We start from the raw sequence: 17,303 nt of genomic DNA on the forward strand, positions 1-17,303 counted from the left end.
GGATTAAAGACCTTCATTACAGTGGCCTCATCCATTTTGCACAAAGATGCAATGACTTAACTCCATCTGTAATTTACAGCCCATTTGCTGTGTAATCTCAGCTCTAAACACAGATTGAAGGCAGAACTATCTATCACAGGCTGACAACATTCTCAGACATAAGAGGAAGACAGTGCAAGGGAAACCTAGAAGTGAAGAGGCACCTGCAGCATAGTTAGTATGTACAAGCCTTACAGATACGATTGAGAGAGGGAGGACTGGAGATGGGTGCTCTCACCAGTGCCAACCATTCCTGCTTCGGCCACAGGGATTTAAATCCACCTCTCCTGATTCACACCCTTTCTCCACTTGCCTAGCTCAGTCATTACATTACTGTGATAAGAAGAGGTCCTTTTGCGCAGGCCAACTTCTCTGACAGTTTACAGCAACTCCCCATCACTGCATGGATCCCATCCACCAGAGAAGTGCAGCTGAGAGCAGCTGGCATAAACAACACATCAGGTAACAGGCTTTCCATTCCTTCCTCAAAAGGCCCCTCCAACTGCCATTGCCCTGAGATAGTTCATTAACTGAGAAGTTGCCTCTGTGGGGACATCTCACTCCACACTCACCTCTGCTCAGCCATAAAGAACTACATTAGCCAGATTCACAAACACAAGGAACAATGCCTTACAGTCAGGCTGGAAAATGCATTTGGAGCACATGAGACATTTCAGGCTTCTCCTCCTCTAAAAATCCCACATTAACCCTTCTGAGCATGCAAGCAGATGTGAGCTGTTTCACATCTATGGATCTGCACCAAACTTCTTATGTTTTATTACAGAGCAAGCCAGTAACTTAAGGTAGTCTTCCTAATAAGACCAGATCTTTAATCCTTCTGCAGGCATTTTTAAAGTAAAAGTATGGCTATGTTAAAAGTTTCAATGGCTCTCATTGCACCAGATCCTTTCCTGGTAGGTATTGTGTCGTTCCAAGTGGTTCCTAGTTGGATGAATCTGGCCAAAGTGGTGGCCTCTTCACTCCACACATGGTAGGATGGGCTAGAGATGAGTGGCAAGAGAGGTTCTAAACAAACAACAGGCAATCCTTCAGCTGTATGTAGTTAAAATGTGAAACTGTTTGTCACAGATATTCTGGTTACAAAGACCCTACATAGATTTGGGGGAGGAAGAGGGCAAGTTTAGGTAAAAACTCCACTGGTCTACTCATGCACAGGCAGCAGTTCTGTCTCAAGAAGTTCTTAAAACTAAAATATAAGCTTTTCTTCATCTCCCCCAGGTGCCCACCTCCAGCACATGCAGGAAACAGGATCCCAGGGACCAGGGGGAACAGACTCTAGGTCTAACACAGGATGAGTGAACTTTAGACCCATTCATGGAAACAGGCCACATAGAACATTCATTTATTTGGAACATCACAGCACAAGAGGATGCACAGAACAAAACTCAATATTTTTGCAGATCCAACTCCCCTTAACCACCACAGATAGCTACTGAAAGTGTCCAAGCAATCAGTGCCCTCACATACCATTTGAGGAACAAGACAGCAGAAAAGTTGCATCACCCTGCAGCCCTTTTCAAAGTATCAGAGGGGCATCCCAAGGAAGACTTGCTCTGTCTGAGCCAGAATAAAGGGTTTTCTATGAACAAAAGTATAAAAATGGAAGCTGATAATTTTTTAACCCTCTAAATTATTTAACTTCATATGCTCCACAAATACTACTATTTCCTTTGGCCAAAGAACTTTTTTTTATATTTTTTAGAGTTATTCCAAATAAATAAGAAACCCATAGAGAGTTTGGCTTCAGACAAGTGTCTGAAACAATCACTAGACTTCGTGTGTAACACTTAGGTGATAGGATATGGAGGGATAGTTTTACTTTCCCAGCTTACATCCAGACACACTGTCAAACTGGAAGATCTAGCTGCTTTTCTAGCACCTTTTCTCGAGACAGGAAATTACCCATTCCACCAAAAGACATTTTCTTCTCAACTTATGCCCATATAAAGTTTGGCAGATAGCAGCCTCGGATGCCAAGAAGTAAGGACATCAGTTAAATAAAAAACAGCCTCCATCATGGAAACAAGATGACCCCCATTAGGAAGGAGTAAGTTATGACAGATTTCTCAACAAAATGAGTGTGAGGGTATAGGATCTTCATGCCACTACCAACTTGAATTCTGTGATCTTGAAACCCACAGCTCAAAACCAGGTCTGTAGCTCAGGCAAATCAATTATGCAGCTGCCCAAGTCCAACCAATAGTTTGTTCCCAAGAAATATCAGAAACTAAGGTCTGTCTACTCTTGTTGTGGACATTAGTTAATACTGAGATATTCAGGACTCCTTTACCAAAGTATCAGCTGTCCTTTCATAAATCTAAATACAGATAACCACCATCAACCTTGCGGTCAGACAACAAACCTCAGGTCAACCCATTCCTGCAATCAGAGGCATAGAAAAGCCTCCTCAGGACACCCTAGGCTCAGGCACCAGATTCCTCTTTTTTTCAGGTGGTGTTTCTAACCCTGAACTGTTAGGCCTTCTCATATGGGCTGATGCTGGAACAGGGCTTGGGAGGTGATCCCAGGCAAACCTGTAAAGGGCTTCTCAGGTTTTTGCTGTGTACAATTACCAACCATCCCATTGTGTCAATCCCACACAACGGCAACTCATTTGAGGAAGGCAATCCATAGCCTCACAGTCTACCAGGGGCACCTCCCCAGGTCTGACCATGTACCACTGACAACATTAATTTGCAAAGTGCACATCAGTGGGGCACAGGCATTGATCTCTGTTCCTAGAACCACAGCTCAAGCCTTGGCAAGCTGAAGGGGGCTCTGCCAGCAGGACATTATTTCTATAGTGAATTTAGATGGCGGGCTGACTGGCTAAGAGTGCTGAATGAGGAGAGGGCTGGGGCTGCAAATGGACTGATCCACACCAGATGCAAAGCTAATAGTCATTCACAGAACCTTCATCAGGCTTTTAGTTTCTGCCACCCCCAGACGACATTCTGGCATGCTACTCCACAACAATCAGGAAGACCCAGGGTTTGGATTATTACACAGCTACATGGCAGCTTTGGTTCAAACCTTCCAAGCGAGACGCTTCCTTACATCGAGGTCCATTGGAAAGCTTTCCTAAGTGTCCCCAGTATTTCACCTCCCCTCCATGAAGCCATTAAGACTGGACTAGAGAGACCACCATGCATGCTTTTCACACAATGTACCCACGCAAGGGTACTCTGTTGTAGCATTCCCATTTTGCTAGGGAACTCTCAAAGACAGAGCAGCAACAGTTCACCTAATTGAGCACTTGGTGTGCTGCTGTAATTATAGAGGAGGAAGAAAGATTGCTAACCACCTAAGATCTGCTCTCTGCCTCAGCCAGCTCCCAGAGATGCTCCAGTCTTAAAATGCCTGTCCTGCAACATCTGAACAATTCAGTATTATATATATATATACACTGAGGTACACACCAAACTATGTCATGGAAGGGGTTGTAACAGATATGAAAGCAAGAACATACTAAGAGAGGGGTGAAAGTGCCTAGAGGCACCCTAAGCTGTTGACCTGCAAAGGGTGACCAAGTTGGTCTAGAAGAAGCTTTCTTTGAACTGTTCTTCACCTGTGTGTTGTGTTGTGTTGCTACAGCTTGGGCAGGCCTGTGCCCAGATTGGCATAGAGACAGCTCGTCATAGGTCACATTGGGCCATGTGTCATTTACATTGACTTCTAGGCCTGGGTCACAGAAAAGTTCATACTGCACAGGGAATGCTTTCTGTGCAGATAAAGGTCAGAACTAATTGGCTTTTCTCTAAATCCTTGCCTGAGTGTTCATGCTGAGCAGTTGTGGGTGGTGCTGATGCCTATTCAAAAACAGCTTAGCTGGCTGCTTGCTGGTCAACAGTGGTGTGAGGACAAACAGGCCCTGCCTACACCCACTTACAACAGCCACTGCAGCAGGAAAAGCCCCCAGTGCATGCATACCTGTGATGACGGTTGCTAGGAAGAGCTGGGGCACCCAGCAAGCCAAATTCCACTGAACAGAAAAGGGACTACAGAAAAACATGTGGGAATAAGAGAGGTAGGAATAGGAGTGTATTTCCCACAAAGGGAATATAGCCCTTGGTTCCAACACTGAGGTGTCCCAATACCACTTGTGTGACACCAAGCATATTCAAGGAACACAGAGAGAAGCTGGCTAGACTGGCACGCTACAGCAGAGTAGTAATTCTCTCCATTCACGACTCCACCAACATGTCCTAAAGTGGATGAAGGTCTTGCTTTTTACTTAAAAAAAGTGAACCTGCTGTTTCGCAAAATCTATGATTTAAAAAATTATGACCCGAGTCTGCTTTCTATGTTCACATAAAATATACGCTATTTTCCTGTTTAGGATAACTTTTAGCATCCCAAACAGTGCAACAAATTCAGGAACTCTAAGACTGTGCATAACAGCAGGAAATTAAGTAGAACTGCACTGTCCAGCAAAGCTAAATGAATTAATCTATTTTCATGTAATGAAAAAGTTAAATATATTTAACAAAATGTATAACATTCAGAATTAAATTTTTCATTTAAATAAAAATCAGGAGTTGGGAAATACAAGCAAAAGTATGAGATTTCTTTATAACATTGGAGAGGGTGGATTTTTTTTAATCTATTGAATATTTCTGTATCAGTCAGAAAGAAGGCCAGCTGAGAGGATGTTTCACTGAACTATCCCAACATCAACGAACTTCCCATTACACTGCATTTGCAATAACTGCTATTCTGCTGAAGTCCCACTCTCTGGAATTAAGTCGTTACAGGAGATTATCAGTGTTGGATGTTTGCACAGGAAACATGACAGCCCTTGAGTCAGACCTTGGAAGCCAAGTAGAAAGAACTGCAAACCTATTATTTCACAATGCCTCAGGCAGAAGTCTCAAAAACCAAGTGGCTGGGATGGCCTATTCTATTCTTTGCCTTGGCTAAGTATCTATCTCAGAATTTCTAATGCACTAATATAATTTTAGTCCAAATTATCATAAGCATAACTTGAGGCACATTCAGAGGTATTCCAATAAGCAAAATTGTACTGATATTTATGCAAGTGCTTGTGCCCCTCCTGAATGAGACTAAGACAAACCAGAAGCATCTAACATTGCCAGGTATTAAAAGGAAGAAAAGCGAAGTTTGATATAAAAGATTCCTCTAGCCCTAGAAGAATGAACTTGTTTGGTAGGATGTACTGGAAGAAAAAAACCAGACAAACTACAAAAACCCACCAACACATGAAGGACAGAAAACCTTCAGACATCACAGGAGACAAAGTTAAATTTTCACTGTGCCAAGCTGTCTTCATTCAGCCTGAAGACCAGTGGTTGGCTGACCACATGACAAGTAGCTAGCCCAAAGAAAGAAGGCAATTAAGCCATCCTCATTTATACAAAGCAGGAGCTCTTACACAGATCTTTGAAAGCATGCCCACTGTGCATCAGTAATAACAATAATACTTCACTCTTACGGTTTGAGAAGAAAAAAAAAAAAGTAAGTAACACACTACTTATGGTTCTGCAGAATAACCAGCTACTACAAAGACAGTGACTCAGAATTCACTGCCAGCATAACTGAGGTTCCCTTTGCACAGCTAGCTGAACTCCCTTCATATAGAAAAGTTAGGGATGATTAGAGTCAACTTACAAGGTCCAGCCAGTCAACCTGGAGTCTCACATTGATTCCAGATGCAGATACTAACAGAAAATAACTGACATGACTAACAGGACCCCAGCACTATGGACACACACATACAAGCTGCAACTGTATGCAAAGAGAGCAGACAGTAGCTTTGTTAGTGCCTAGCCCCCCTTGTAATGAAGCACAAGCATAAAATTAAGTAGCAGAGAAGTGTGGTTCTCTGTCACTACAACAGACTCACGTAAGACTTCATTTCATTGATCAACATAAGGAAATTAGAAACATGTCTTAATTGCCTATGCCCAAGACAAAAAGCAACATGCCAAGCGTACAGGTAGTTTAACAACTTTTGCAGATAAGAACATCAATCGACTTCCCTCCAAAGCTGTTTGTGTCAACAGCAAAGCTGGAATGGAATTGCCACTCCAAGAGCTTTGTTTCCTTCAGCTACATGTTCCAGCCAGTTAATTTTTTAACACACTACAATCCAACAGTTTCATTCTGATAACACTTAGAGCCATTAATTATGGGCTTAGTTGGACTGGTAATGCTCAGACCTGTTCCAAGCAGATGCTCCCTGCCCCAAGGAGCTTGCTTGCAAGCAAAGCTTAGAAAATAGACACCTACACTGTAACCACTACACAAATATGCAAGGGCACAAGAGTTGAAAAGGGATTTGAAAGAAATGAATGTGTGTGAGAAACCCCTACCCAAAGCTGCAGAGATTAACATAATATTTTATTCGCAGAAAGCTTGCCAAGTCAGTTGGAGGGTACTTCTAAAGACTCAATATCAGTACTCCATCACATAAACACATATGCAACCCCAAGATACACATTTTTAAAAACTCCTTGAATAATCTGACTTACAGTTCAAAACAGGCTTCTCAGGGTTACTAGTCCAAAACTATAAAAGAATTAAAAAACTGTACTAGACTGCAATACTGGACAACTAATGAAAAATTCAGGCCTTGAGTTACAGGCCTCACTCACTTTCCCTGTTTGAAGGATTTCAGTACAGTATGGAACAAACCCCTGTTACCACTCTTCTCTCCTGCTCCACCAAGTCTATTCAGTTATACAGAGCCAGCTGCTAGCTGTTAGCAAAGATAATCACTAACCTGTAAGGTCAGATCTGCTTTTGGCTCTCAATTGCTAACTGCCAGCCAAAAACTGGAGGTTTCTGAAACCAGACTAATCTCTAGCAAGTAACGTTAGACTGCTGAAGCAAGAGAAGGAACAAGACTGAGAGAAAGCTCCAGTTCACAGTATTTTCTTGGATTTAGCCACAGTAGCTGAAGGACTACAAGCCAATGGGCTGGACTATGAACTGCAACAACTCAGGAGTGGACAGATTGCCACTTAGCCACCCCCAGCTACAGGGCTATGAGTGTCCAGTGGGGAGACACCACAAACCAATCTTCCAAGACCATGGGTTCAAATTTGAACCCAAACTACCCCGCTTCACAGCCCAGCCACACTTACTAAAAACTGCTGGCAGTACACACTAATCCAACAGCAGGCAAAATGTCAATCAGTCATTCCCTCTCCTCCCATTACGGTGACTTCTGGTGGAAAGGCAGTAACAGGACATTAACTTCCTCAGAAACACCAGCACAAAACAGCAGACCTCTTGAGTTAAAGCACTCTGAGTAGCCTTAGCCATCTTTCTAAAGACCAGTTTCAGCGGGGAAAAGTTCATTACATCACCACCCAAAGCTTGCATATTTCCTGGTTTCACTTACAGGAGGCAATAGCAACCTCTCAGCTTCTCCAAGTCAAGGCAGACTAGGAAGACCTATCACAGTGACACTAAATAAAGTTTGGACACATAGTACCAAAATGAGATCTTTATAGAGTGCAGTAATTTAATTGTGAAACAACTCCTGAATCTTGCATGCCAATTCAACCAAAAAATCTCCCAAGGTTACAGAAATGAGTTAACAGTTTACCCAAGGACAGTCTCCCATATCTTTACCTAATGGCAGTACTGCTGCAGGGTAGAAACACAAAGAGTAGCTTGCTTTCCCTTGAATTTGGGAACTTCCAACAAAGGTCATAAAGTGCAAAAGTAATGAAGGAGAAGCACAGCTGAGCACAGCCTTTAAAGCTTTGAAGCCTCTTCTTTGGGGTGATGGTTGCAGATCAGTTTAGTTTTTATTCTATCAAAATTAGTTGCCCATTCTCCACTCAAACTAATACCTACCTGATTTTATGCTCACATCTATCTTTTCACTAGGTTTCAATGACAGTGGACTGGACCTTTTGAATAACACACATGCCATCATACATGCCAGAATACACACAGACCTGCACAGACGCAGACATGTGTGAGGAAGTTGAGAATGCAGAAATCCAGTCTGCACCTGGTATCCCCACATCATCTGAAGGCAGTCTAGGGAAATGGTAAAGGAAATTTGGCCTTGGCACACAGTCTATGCCACAGGAAGCTCCTGCACTAACTCACCGCTTTTGACACCTATCTCAAGTCCATACCTGAAAGGATATCTGGCCAAACACTGAAGACAGAGAGGGCACCACACACTCTGTTAAGCAAAAAGTATGCTGGTACAAGGTTTAACTAAGACCACGCAGCTGCACATGGTCCCTGAAGGCCTGCAAAATGTATATAAACCCAGAGTTTGAAAGTCTGGCTTTCTGCCCATACACATGTATACCAGTCATTGTACCACTCACTGCAGTAGGCTGCAATGATACCTCTGATGTTCTATGCATTAGTCTTGCAAGAAACAGTTTTAGGTCCCTCTATTGAGCCTGTAAAAATGCAGACCACCTGTTTGCAGCACAAAATCTTGGCACTATTATGAACAAAATGCCTGCAGATAGTCACTACGGGTGGTTTTCCTGCATGCATCCAACCATCCTGAAGGCTGTATATACCCCTGAAAGCTCCTTCCAGTGATTCTCAGAGTTTCACAAGATGAAGCTCCAAGAGACAAACAATAAAGCTAAAAGGAAGCAATCACCACCACAAGGCCCAGAAACACAGTGTTCAAAAGAACCCCCCACTGCCTCTGCAGAGGTATTCTGCACTGAATGGGGCCACTACAACCTAAAGCATTGCCCTTATTTAAAAAAATAAAACCTAATCCTGCGTCCCCCAAGAACCACAGAATGTGCAACCCCTGGAAGGAGTAGTACACAGACACAGCAAACTTTGAGGAAATATCAGCACTTTTCTAACAAAACTGCCATCAGCCTGCCCAGACTGACTGCAGAAGTGCAGCCACACGGCAATCTGCCTCTGTAACACATACAAAAGACTCCACTAGAGTCTGGTATACGGATCCCCAGCCCCCAACAAGGGCTGCTACTTTTCCCAGATCCTTTCTTTGATTTGGGGCCAGGAGCTGCACTTTCTGCAGTACTGATGCCAATCCAGGGTAATTCTGCTGATTTCAGGGAGTATCCCTTGGTTCAAAACACTTTCACCAAAACAGGATCTGGTAATTTTTTGCAACTCAATCATGACTCCATTTTTATCCTGTTGCATGTGGCTCAAAAGTTCTTCCTTGCATTTAGCAGAAAGGGCTTAGACATTCCTTATCCTGAATCTGTGATTTTTGTTTTTCTTTTGAGTACTAAGAAAGGATGTAGGCAGAACCTGGAGAGCCATGGGTAAATGCAGAAAGCCAAACTGCAAACTTCAGCTTGGATTCCAGCCTTCAGGACCAGAAGGGAGAGAAATGCAAATAAGGAACTGAAAAGCTTTTTAGGCAAATCACGTTTTTACAGCACCTAACACAGTGGGTTCTAGCCTGGCAAGGACTGAGAGGCTACAGATTTTACATACAAAGGTAACTAGATAGGCAAATGCCCCTGTATTTATGCATTAAGCCCGTTAAAAATAAAAACTTATAAAGGACAGATATATCTGCCTTTATCCACCTTTCTGTCCACCTACTTAATTGTGCTGGTTAACTCCAAGAGTAAAGGAATAGGGAATTTAGTAACAGTACAGTCTAGGCCAGTTCCTACTGAGCACACTGGGCGAGAGGAAACTGACCCAGCATAATAAACACTGCAAGTTACTAGGTTCTCAAGGCCCCGTTTTAAGTTACCTGAGAGGTGCAAAACACAACCGAAGCATAAACCAGCTGCTCTTACCTTTAGCTGGAAAGGCTGAATTTCGTTCAAACTCTGGTTCCTCAGCTTTTTAGTGAGGATCTTCAGCATGGTACAAATCCGAGGAGCCAAGAAAAGGTTAAAGCATACACACACGCATGCATCTACATCTGCCGAGCCACTGCCGCTACGCTTGGAGGAGATCCACAGAGCTTGCATCCAGCACCCCCAGGTACACGGCAGCTGCGGGGTTTCGTGGGGGGGGAGAAGGGGGAAACTCCGGACAAGCCGCTTCCAGATGTGCCCCTCTTTCCTCCGCCACCGTACTCTGTCTTACACCCCTCCGCGGCAGAAAGAAGAGGGATTCCTTTTTCCAAGCCTAAGGAATAAATACCAAACTTCCTTCGCTTTCCACACCCTCCCCGGCTAATGCTTCGGAAAAGAGGGAAGTATCAGCTGGCAGCGTGCTACAAGGGACAAGACATATTCAGCGTAGCGGTTTGTTGCGGGGTGGCAGAGCTCCTTAGCCCATGGTAGCGCCGACCGCCGACTCGCTCAGCCCGGCCACCGGCGGCAGCCCCAGGCAGGCATCGCGCCCCGCTGCCGCCGGGCACCACCACCCCATGCCCCTGCTCGCGACGGGAAACTTGTAACAAACGGCGCGGCAGCCGCGGCGCCCATTGGTTGGACGGGGCGGGACGGGGCGGGACCTCTGCTTAAAGGGGCCGTGCGCCCTCCTGCTCTCTCTACAGCCTGAAGGGTCCCTGAAGAGTCGGAGAGGGAGCGCTGCAGTGGTAGAGGCGGTCCTGCACAGGCGGCGTTCCCTGGGCCCCTGACCCGGGCAGGCTCTGACCAGGATGCAGCAGGCAGATAGCTGCTTGTGCAGCACCACGTCCTGGCTCAGAGCCTGCGCACCCCAGGAAGGTAACAGTATGCCCTGACCCATCTGACCAGTCCCCTGTCTCAGAGCACGGACCCATAGGGAAGACTCGTGCGCCTATCTCGCGTCCTTGGAGCCACTCAGGGAGCTTGCGAAGGGCCTGCAGCAGCAGGGAAACACCACTGCCTTTTGTCACAGCAAATGCATGAGCTGGGCCAGGATGGCACCGGGTTCTGGTGCACCAGCTGCTCTCAGGCATCAGCAGAGTGCTCCACTCCCACGGCCCATCCTCTAGCACCTCCCTGGCAAAACAGTCAGGAAAGTTATCAAGGACTGACTGACACGCTTAAAGCCACTCCAAACCCAAAGGAAGCCTACTGACACATTTGCCAGCATTAACAATAAAGGGCTTTCAGCCACTGCCAACTCCATGCCAGTGCCCCCTGTCTAGGTGAAAGGTCCTTTTTGCCCCATTACCAGTCTCCTGTGCCCAAGAGCCTTTTGTCCCAGTCTTCCTGCTGAGATGCGCTGGGAAAAGTTGAGGGGTCTCCACTTGTGTGTGAATTTCAGAGGAACACAGGCTGGTTAACATATTGGTTCCTTGTTCTCAGCCAGCACACCTGTAACAAGATAAGGAAAGAGCTCCCCTAAAATGCTGACTAGAAGAAAAGGAAGAGAACATCTTCACTGTAGGGGAAAGGGCTTCAGTTCATCTCCAGTTAGCCAAGTAAGGGTAAACAGGCACGAAGTCTGAGCAAGAAAACAACATTTCTCTTTTTCAGATAGTATCTTCTTAGAAAATGCTTGCAGTAGAAAACTATCTCATCTGTTAAACCATACTTGCTCCGTAAGTTTTTCATTCACACTGTGTGCTTACTTGCACCTATTTTGTCCCCACTGCAGTTCACACTGAATTGAAATCACCATCCAATCTTAGGACTGTAAGCCAGAATAGGTTGCTACAGGAATTTCTGTCTTCCTTGTTGCATGAATAAAGTAAAGCAGGGAATAACAGATCATTAGTCCAGTGTCCTGCCTCCAACAGAAGAGAGTAACAGGAGATGAAAGCTGAAACCATCCATACAGATATGCAGTAATATAGCTAATGTTAGGTAAGAATTATTCCTGATCCTTAACCAATATTCAAGGTATATCCCAAAGCCCAGCAACTGAGAACTTATCATTTTTTTACCCTCATGAATGTCACTTAAGAAGGTTCTTCTCTTTTTTTTTTCATATAAAGCCAAATTCCCCAGACCCTTATTCATTCCTTATTCTCTCAATGGAGCCACTGTCTTTCCTTGTAATGGTCTCTAAGATATGACCCATAAACCACAGTCAACTTAAACTACTGGAAGTGATTGCTTTCCTGTATTTGTGCTTTCTGGGTTCACACATTGGGACAGAAACATGCTAGGGCCCAGGTGTTTGCCTCGGGACAGATGAAGCCGAAAAAGCTCCCTAAAACAGAAAAGCAGAACCTGCCATCCCACTTGCAATACCTCACAGCCTCTACCTGAATTAACACCACCCTGCTATGGTCCAGAATAGCAGCAGTGGCCACAGCCTGGTGGTGGGTTCCTGCAAGACTACCTAATCTGCTCCAGGGCCAGTGCTGCTCACAACAAGCAGCAAAAGCAAGTGCCAATGAGGCTATGTCATGGCCCTTGTCATGCAAGAGAAATATACTATAATTCTGTGTATTAATTCTGCTTCTTCAACCTTTGCCTACATGTGTTTCAGAAGACAATTGCAGAGCAGCTATTTCTTTCCTGCTGTCTCCATTTAAGGAGTGAGACAGAGCTCTTTAACCTTTCTTAAAGGAGTTAAAGAAAAAACACCCCACACAGGATTGGATAGAATGGAAAGTTTAAATGGAAATGCTATTCATAACTACATACTGCAGTGCAAAGCATATAAAATACACAAATCCATAATACATACTGCATACCGAGAAAAACCTTCTCCTCAGCCATGCCTTAATACCCAGATCTAAATGCTCTTTTCTTACCCCCACCTCCCACTCCCTCCCTTTTATTAGGCCCAACTAGGCCAGGATTGCATAGACAAAGGCCGCAGATAAACCTGAAATCCTCCCCCATACCAGAGATCAAAGCTCATGTGTTCCCAGGAGCAGAGAGAAGGGAGAAAAGAGAGAAGAGCTGGCCATACAGCCAGCTTATGAAGTGATAGCAGAATTATGGGAGAGGATAACAATTAACACTTTCCAGTCCATCCCTGGACCTTTCTGGTCCTCCTGGAGGTCCTCAACTCTGTGGTTCTTAAAGGCATCCTGCCTCAAACCAAGACACCTGCTTTGTATTTCATATAACCAGAATACCCAGGAGCACCAATGTAAAGTATACCCAGGTCTTTTTGGGGTCACATTATACACACCTGCTCCCAGTGTTTTCTCAAACTGCACGGCCATGACCATCTGTTCCAGCAGGCTCAGGAGAAACTCTCACTCCCAGGTTCCTCCCTAGATAACCTTGCACCTCACATTGGTAAATACTGTGGCTTCTCTCTCTTGCTTCACAGCTGCAATGCCAGGAACAATTGGCAGATTACGAGCTCTCCGGTGACCAACAGCATCCAGCATCTTCTCTGAATGAGGCACAGTGACATTCTGCTGCAGCCAGCAACAGGCAGATTTCAAGAGCAAAAAAAATCCTTATAGAAAGCAGAGCTGTAACCTGCAGATGCAACTCTTGTCCTATGTGATCCCTGCCCCAAGGATGAAATTTTACATGTTAGATGGGTTCCCAGTAGATGACAAGTCACACTGCTGCATCATATACTGGAAAGAAAGCTTCCTGAGAGATCTGGAGGTGTTGCCCCCTCCACACATATACAGGTTGCAGAACACTACCAAGTAACTTCTATCCAAGGATAGCAAAATATCTTCCAGGGTAAGTAAGAGTATTATTTCCAAAGAACAAAAGCAAGGCAGATTACTTAAGTTTCTGAAGGTCACTGAAGAAAGCTGTGTAAGATCCAAGAATAGAAATGGTATCTTCTGGCCTCTAGCTGTATCCTCCCAGACTTTAATCTAGCCTGTTACTAGATCACACTGCTGGAGCAATGCAAGTTCAGTGGTTTGACTTCCCAAGCATCTCCTCTGATCACTTTGCTTTGTTTTTTTTGGTTCATGGGTCTCTCACCCTGGGGTTTTGATCTGCCTGCTGGGGTCATACCAAATCCAAATCTCAAAACTAGTCCAAGTTTCCTTTGGTGACATGATAAACATTTAACATAAGCCCACACACCTGCTCCAGCATTGCTGGAAGATCTCTTTAAATTCCTTATGGTCAGATTAGGAACAGAAGGGAGACAAGTGCCAAGTTTTCCCTGCAAGAACACATGGCCTTGTGGTGACAAGGAGATGGCACAGGCTGTGAGCTGACCCAGGATCCTGGTTCACTTCCACAATACCCACATATTCCTGCCTGCTGCTGCCATGGGGAACATGGGCAAGACATCCCTGGAGAACTGCCTTGGCTCCTGGTGTGCCTCAGAAACTGTGGAAGTCCTGGCCAAACAGTACAATACAGGCAGAACAAGTGAAGACAATGCAGCAAGGATTAGTTTAATGCAGATTCCTCCTGACCTATGTTTCCTATTGTGCTCAGAAGACAATCTAATCTTTTGCAGTTTATCCTCTCCAGTGTACCACTGACACTGCAAGATGCAAGAAAACAGGAATGTGGGTGGGTGCAGAAGGCCCCATTAGCAGGCCTGGCCAAGCCTTCTCATAAGGAAAGATACGCTATTTTCACCCTTTGAAGTCACATGGGGATTTGCTCGGCCCACCTTCAAAGGGCTCTTCAACCTCCCCTTCTCGCAGTAAGATCGTGCTGTATCTGTCCAGACGCTGAACATCCCGATGTTAAAGGCGAAAGGGACAGAGAAGAGGTTCAAGTGCCATCTATTGGGAATCTCCCCTCATTACATCAAGGGAGACGAGCTAGAAAACCCCCATTCATTGCCCATCATTTGTAACCCTAACTGCATGATGTCTGAGACAGACACTGAAGCTACAGCCAGTGCCAGGCATGGAAAGAGCGTCTGTATGCTAAAAGAGAAGAAGAAGGCAGAGGTAGGATGAAAGTTTCGAGGGAGATGTGGGCCCAAAGTCAGGCACACTTTGAGTGGTGCCCCAGAGTTGGATCATACACTGTCTCAACCACAGTTCAATGAGAATTGTTCCCAGAACAGCATGACTGACAAAACAGGCAAAGGGCACCAAGCTCTAAGCCTGAGCCAGCCACCAGCCACGATGGGGCATTTCTTGTCCCAGTGTGTGAACTGCTGAGCTCATGTGCTCCTCCAAACAGAATCATCTCTGACTTTGTGCTACGTCTGCCCTAACACAGAACAACCGTGGGTGAGTCCCCACTGCAGAAACCATAAACATCCCATGACCCACCTGCAGGAGTGAAGCTGCAGTGCACACAAGTGTTTTCCAAGCTCTGGACATGTGGTCTTTTTACCATGAGTGCAGAGGCAGGCAGTTGGGAAACATCCAAAAGGAGGCTATGGAGAAGCCCTTCACTATAGGCTGTTCACCAAGGCTATAGGCAAAGGTGAGAACTGACCACTGTTGTCTTGATGATTACAAACTTCCCTAGAACTGAGCCAGCTGCTGTCATGAAAACACTTTGGACACTCAAAAAGCATGAGGAAGGCTGGTCAGAGATGGCCAAGACTGACACCAATCTCTCGTCTTTTAGATACGTTTGGTTTTAAGCACATCTGCATGACAAACTACCTAAGATACACATTTTTACAGATGCAGTTTTCAGCTGCCACCAAAAAAAGAGAAAAGGAAGCAGAAAAGAAATTGAAGAAAATGGTGTTCACAAATTGCTGATCCCTACTATTTGATAGAGAAACAATGACCATGGCAGCACAGGCCACGTGACAGCAGTAAGGAGAAGAGATGATCTACTTAACAGCACTGGTGGGCAGCCCCATCTGTTATAACTCTCTTGTTGCTCGTTCCCTCTCTACAAATTGCTAGGGTCAGTTGTAAAGTCAGTGTAAGACCCAAGACCCAAGAAGAACTCCATTCAGAAGGATTACCATGGCTGCTTATACTGTGCTTCTCTATCTGGTACTGCAGATGTTTCTTCCTCTGCAAATGGGCCTGGAAAGGACCCCCTGACACCCCTTGTAATGGGCTGCTTGGACAGCACTCACAGGGCAAACAGTTTAGCTTGGCCAGTCAGAAGCTCCAGGATAACAGGGCAGTCTGGTTTGTCAGAAAGACAAAGAAAGAGAAACAATAATTTCTGGTTTAGATAACTTATTCCCTCTAAACCCTGTAGAATAGGAATCATCTCACCTGGCTAAAGGATGTCTGACCGTTCTTCGTTTAAATGCGACTCATACACATCACTTCCTTTCTGAGTTCCTTCATGATAATAGTCCTCAGCTGGGGTCACACAGTGGTTCTGAGCCCTGCCCCTGCCATGTAGCTAGCCAGCAGCAGTCAGTCCAAAGATAAAAGAAATATCCAGTCCACAGAGATGGCAAATGAACTCATCAGCTGCCTCAGACTTGAGGTCTTTAGGTCAAAGACAAGAAATCTCAAACTACTCTGCTTTGAAGGACAGCATGAGAGAGAAAGGGCCTGGGTTCCTACAAAAGTGGTAAACTTCTTAAGCAAAAGTGCTAGGAAATGAATATACTGTCTCTGCAGAGGAAAGGAGAAAATACTGTTGTGGTTGTCAGACTGATGGGGGGAAATTCCTTTCTGGAACTTCCTGTCTGCCCAGACAGCCTCTGGGCTTATCCCAAGTGTATAAACAAAACACAGCTTTCAATACTGAAGAAGTTTCCCGGTTCCTTGACCTGGGCAACACAACTAGATCTGTACTGGTGAGCAGTTTCAGGGCTTTTAACGAAAGTGAAGAAAAAGAGACAGGTTAATATCACCAGGGAAAGAAATTCCATAAAGAATTTCCAGGAGGTGCAAGGTTGAACTCGCTGTCTTGCAGCTCATCCCTATCAATAGGAATCATCCATGGATGAGGAGAGCAAGTCAGGCCACACCAATAATGCACCCTGGCTCGGCCAGCCTGGGGGACTCCTGGCCACAGCACCCCCCTGCAAGCCCAGCCAGATGATCAGAAAACACCAGCCAGACACTGGTGGTTTTTCACTGAAATCCTAGGACTCCTGCCAGCCTATCATCTCCAGCTGCTGCCAGGTTCCATTTCATCAGTGGGAAGGACAGCTCTGGGTGCACTGAAGTCAGTGTGTAAACCTGTGCTGCTGAGCTGCACTTAGCACTGAAAGGAGGCTGAGGAGAGGGGTGAGAGTACAGCCTAAGGCTTCTGCAGGTGTGACAGCATAACAGAATCCTCAGAGAAAGGCTTGGAGGTAAAATACACAGGCCTTAAAATAACAGTAAAACTCAAAATGACTGAGGATTTGTGGCTATAAACCATCCGGAAACCAACCAAAGGGATCAAAGCATCCAGTAAAACCACACTTGCAAGAACAGGACAACAGAAACTGTCCTCACAAGTCTCTACCTCAAAAGATCAGATTGCTAGACTTGCCGAGGAAGCAGATTCTCTAATGAGAATACATCCTAACCATGTCATTTACTCCTGGCTTCCTGAACTCCGTGATGCACATTGCATCTG

General features: G+C 45.1%; 1 protein-coding gene across 1 annotated transcript in view; it reads right to left on the reverse strand.

The window, feature by feature from the left end:
- LOC128980735 (uncharacterized) overlaps window positions 1-9,878 on the reverse strand; it is a 93,586-nt gene extending 83,708 nt beyond the window's left edge. Inside the window, exon 1 of the mRNA XM_054399212.1 lies at window positions 9,810-9,878. Within this exon, the coding sequence (XP_054255187.1) occupies window positions 9,810-9,878 (69 nt within the window). The remainder of the gene's footprint in view (window positions 1-9,809) is intronic.
- Between the last annotated feature and the right edge of the window lie 7,425 nt (window positions 9,879-17,303).

The sequence above is a fragment of the Indicator indicator genome, chromosome 2 (genome assembly GCF_027791375.1).
Source record: "Indicator indicator isolate 239-I01 chromosome 2, UM_Iind_1.1, whole genome shotgun sequence".
Lineage (NCBI taxonomy): Eukaryota > Metazoa > Chordata > Aves > Piciformes > Indicatoridae > Indicator > Indicator indicator.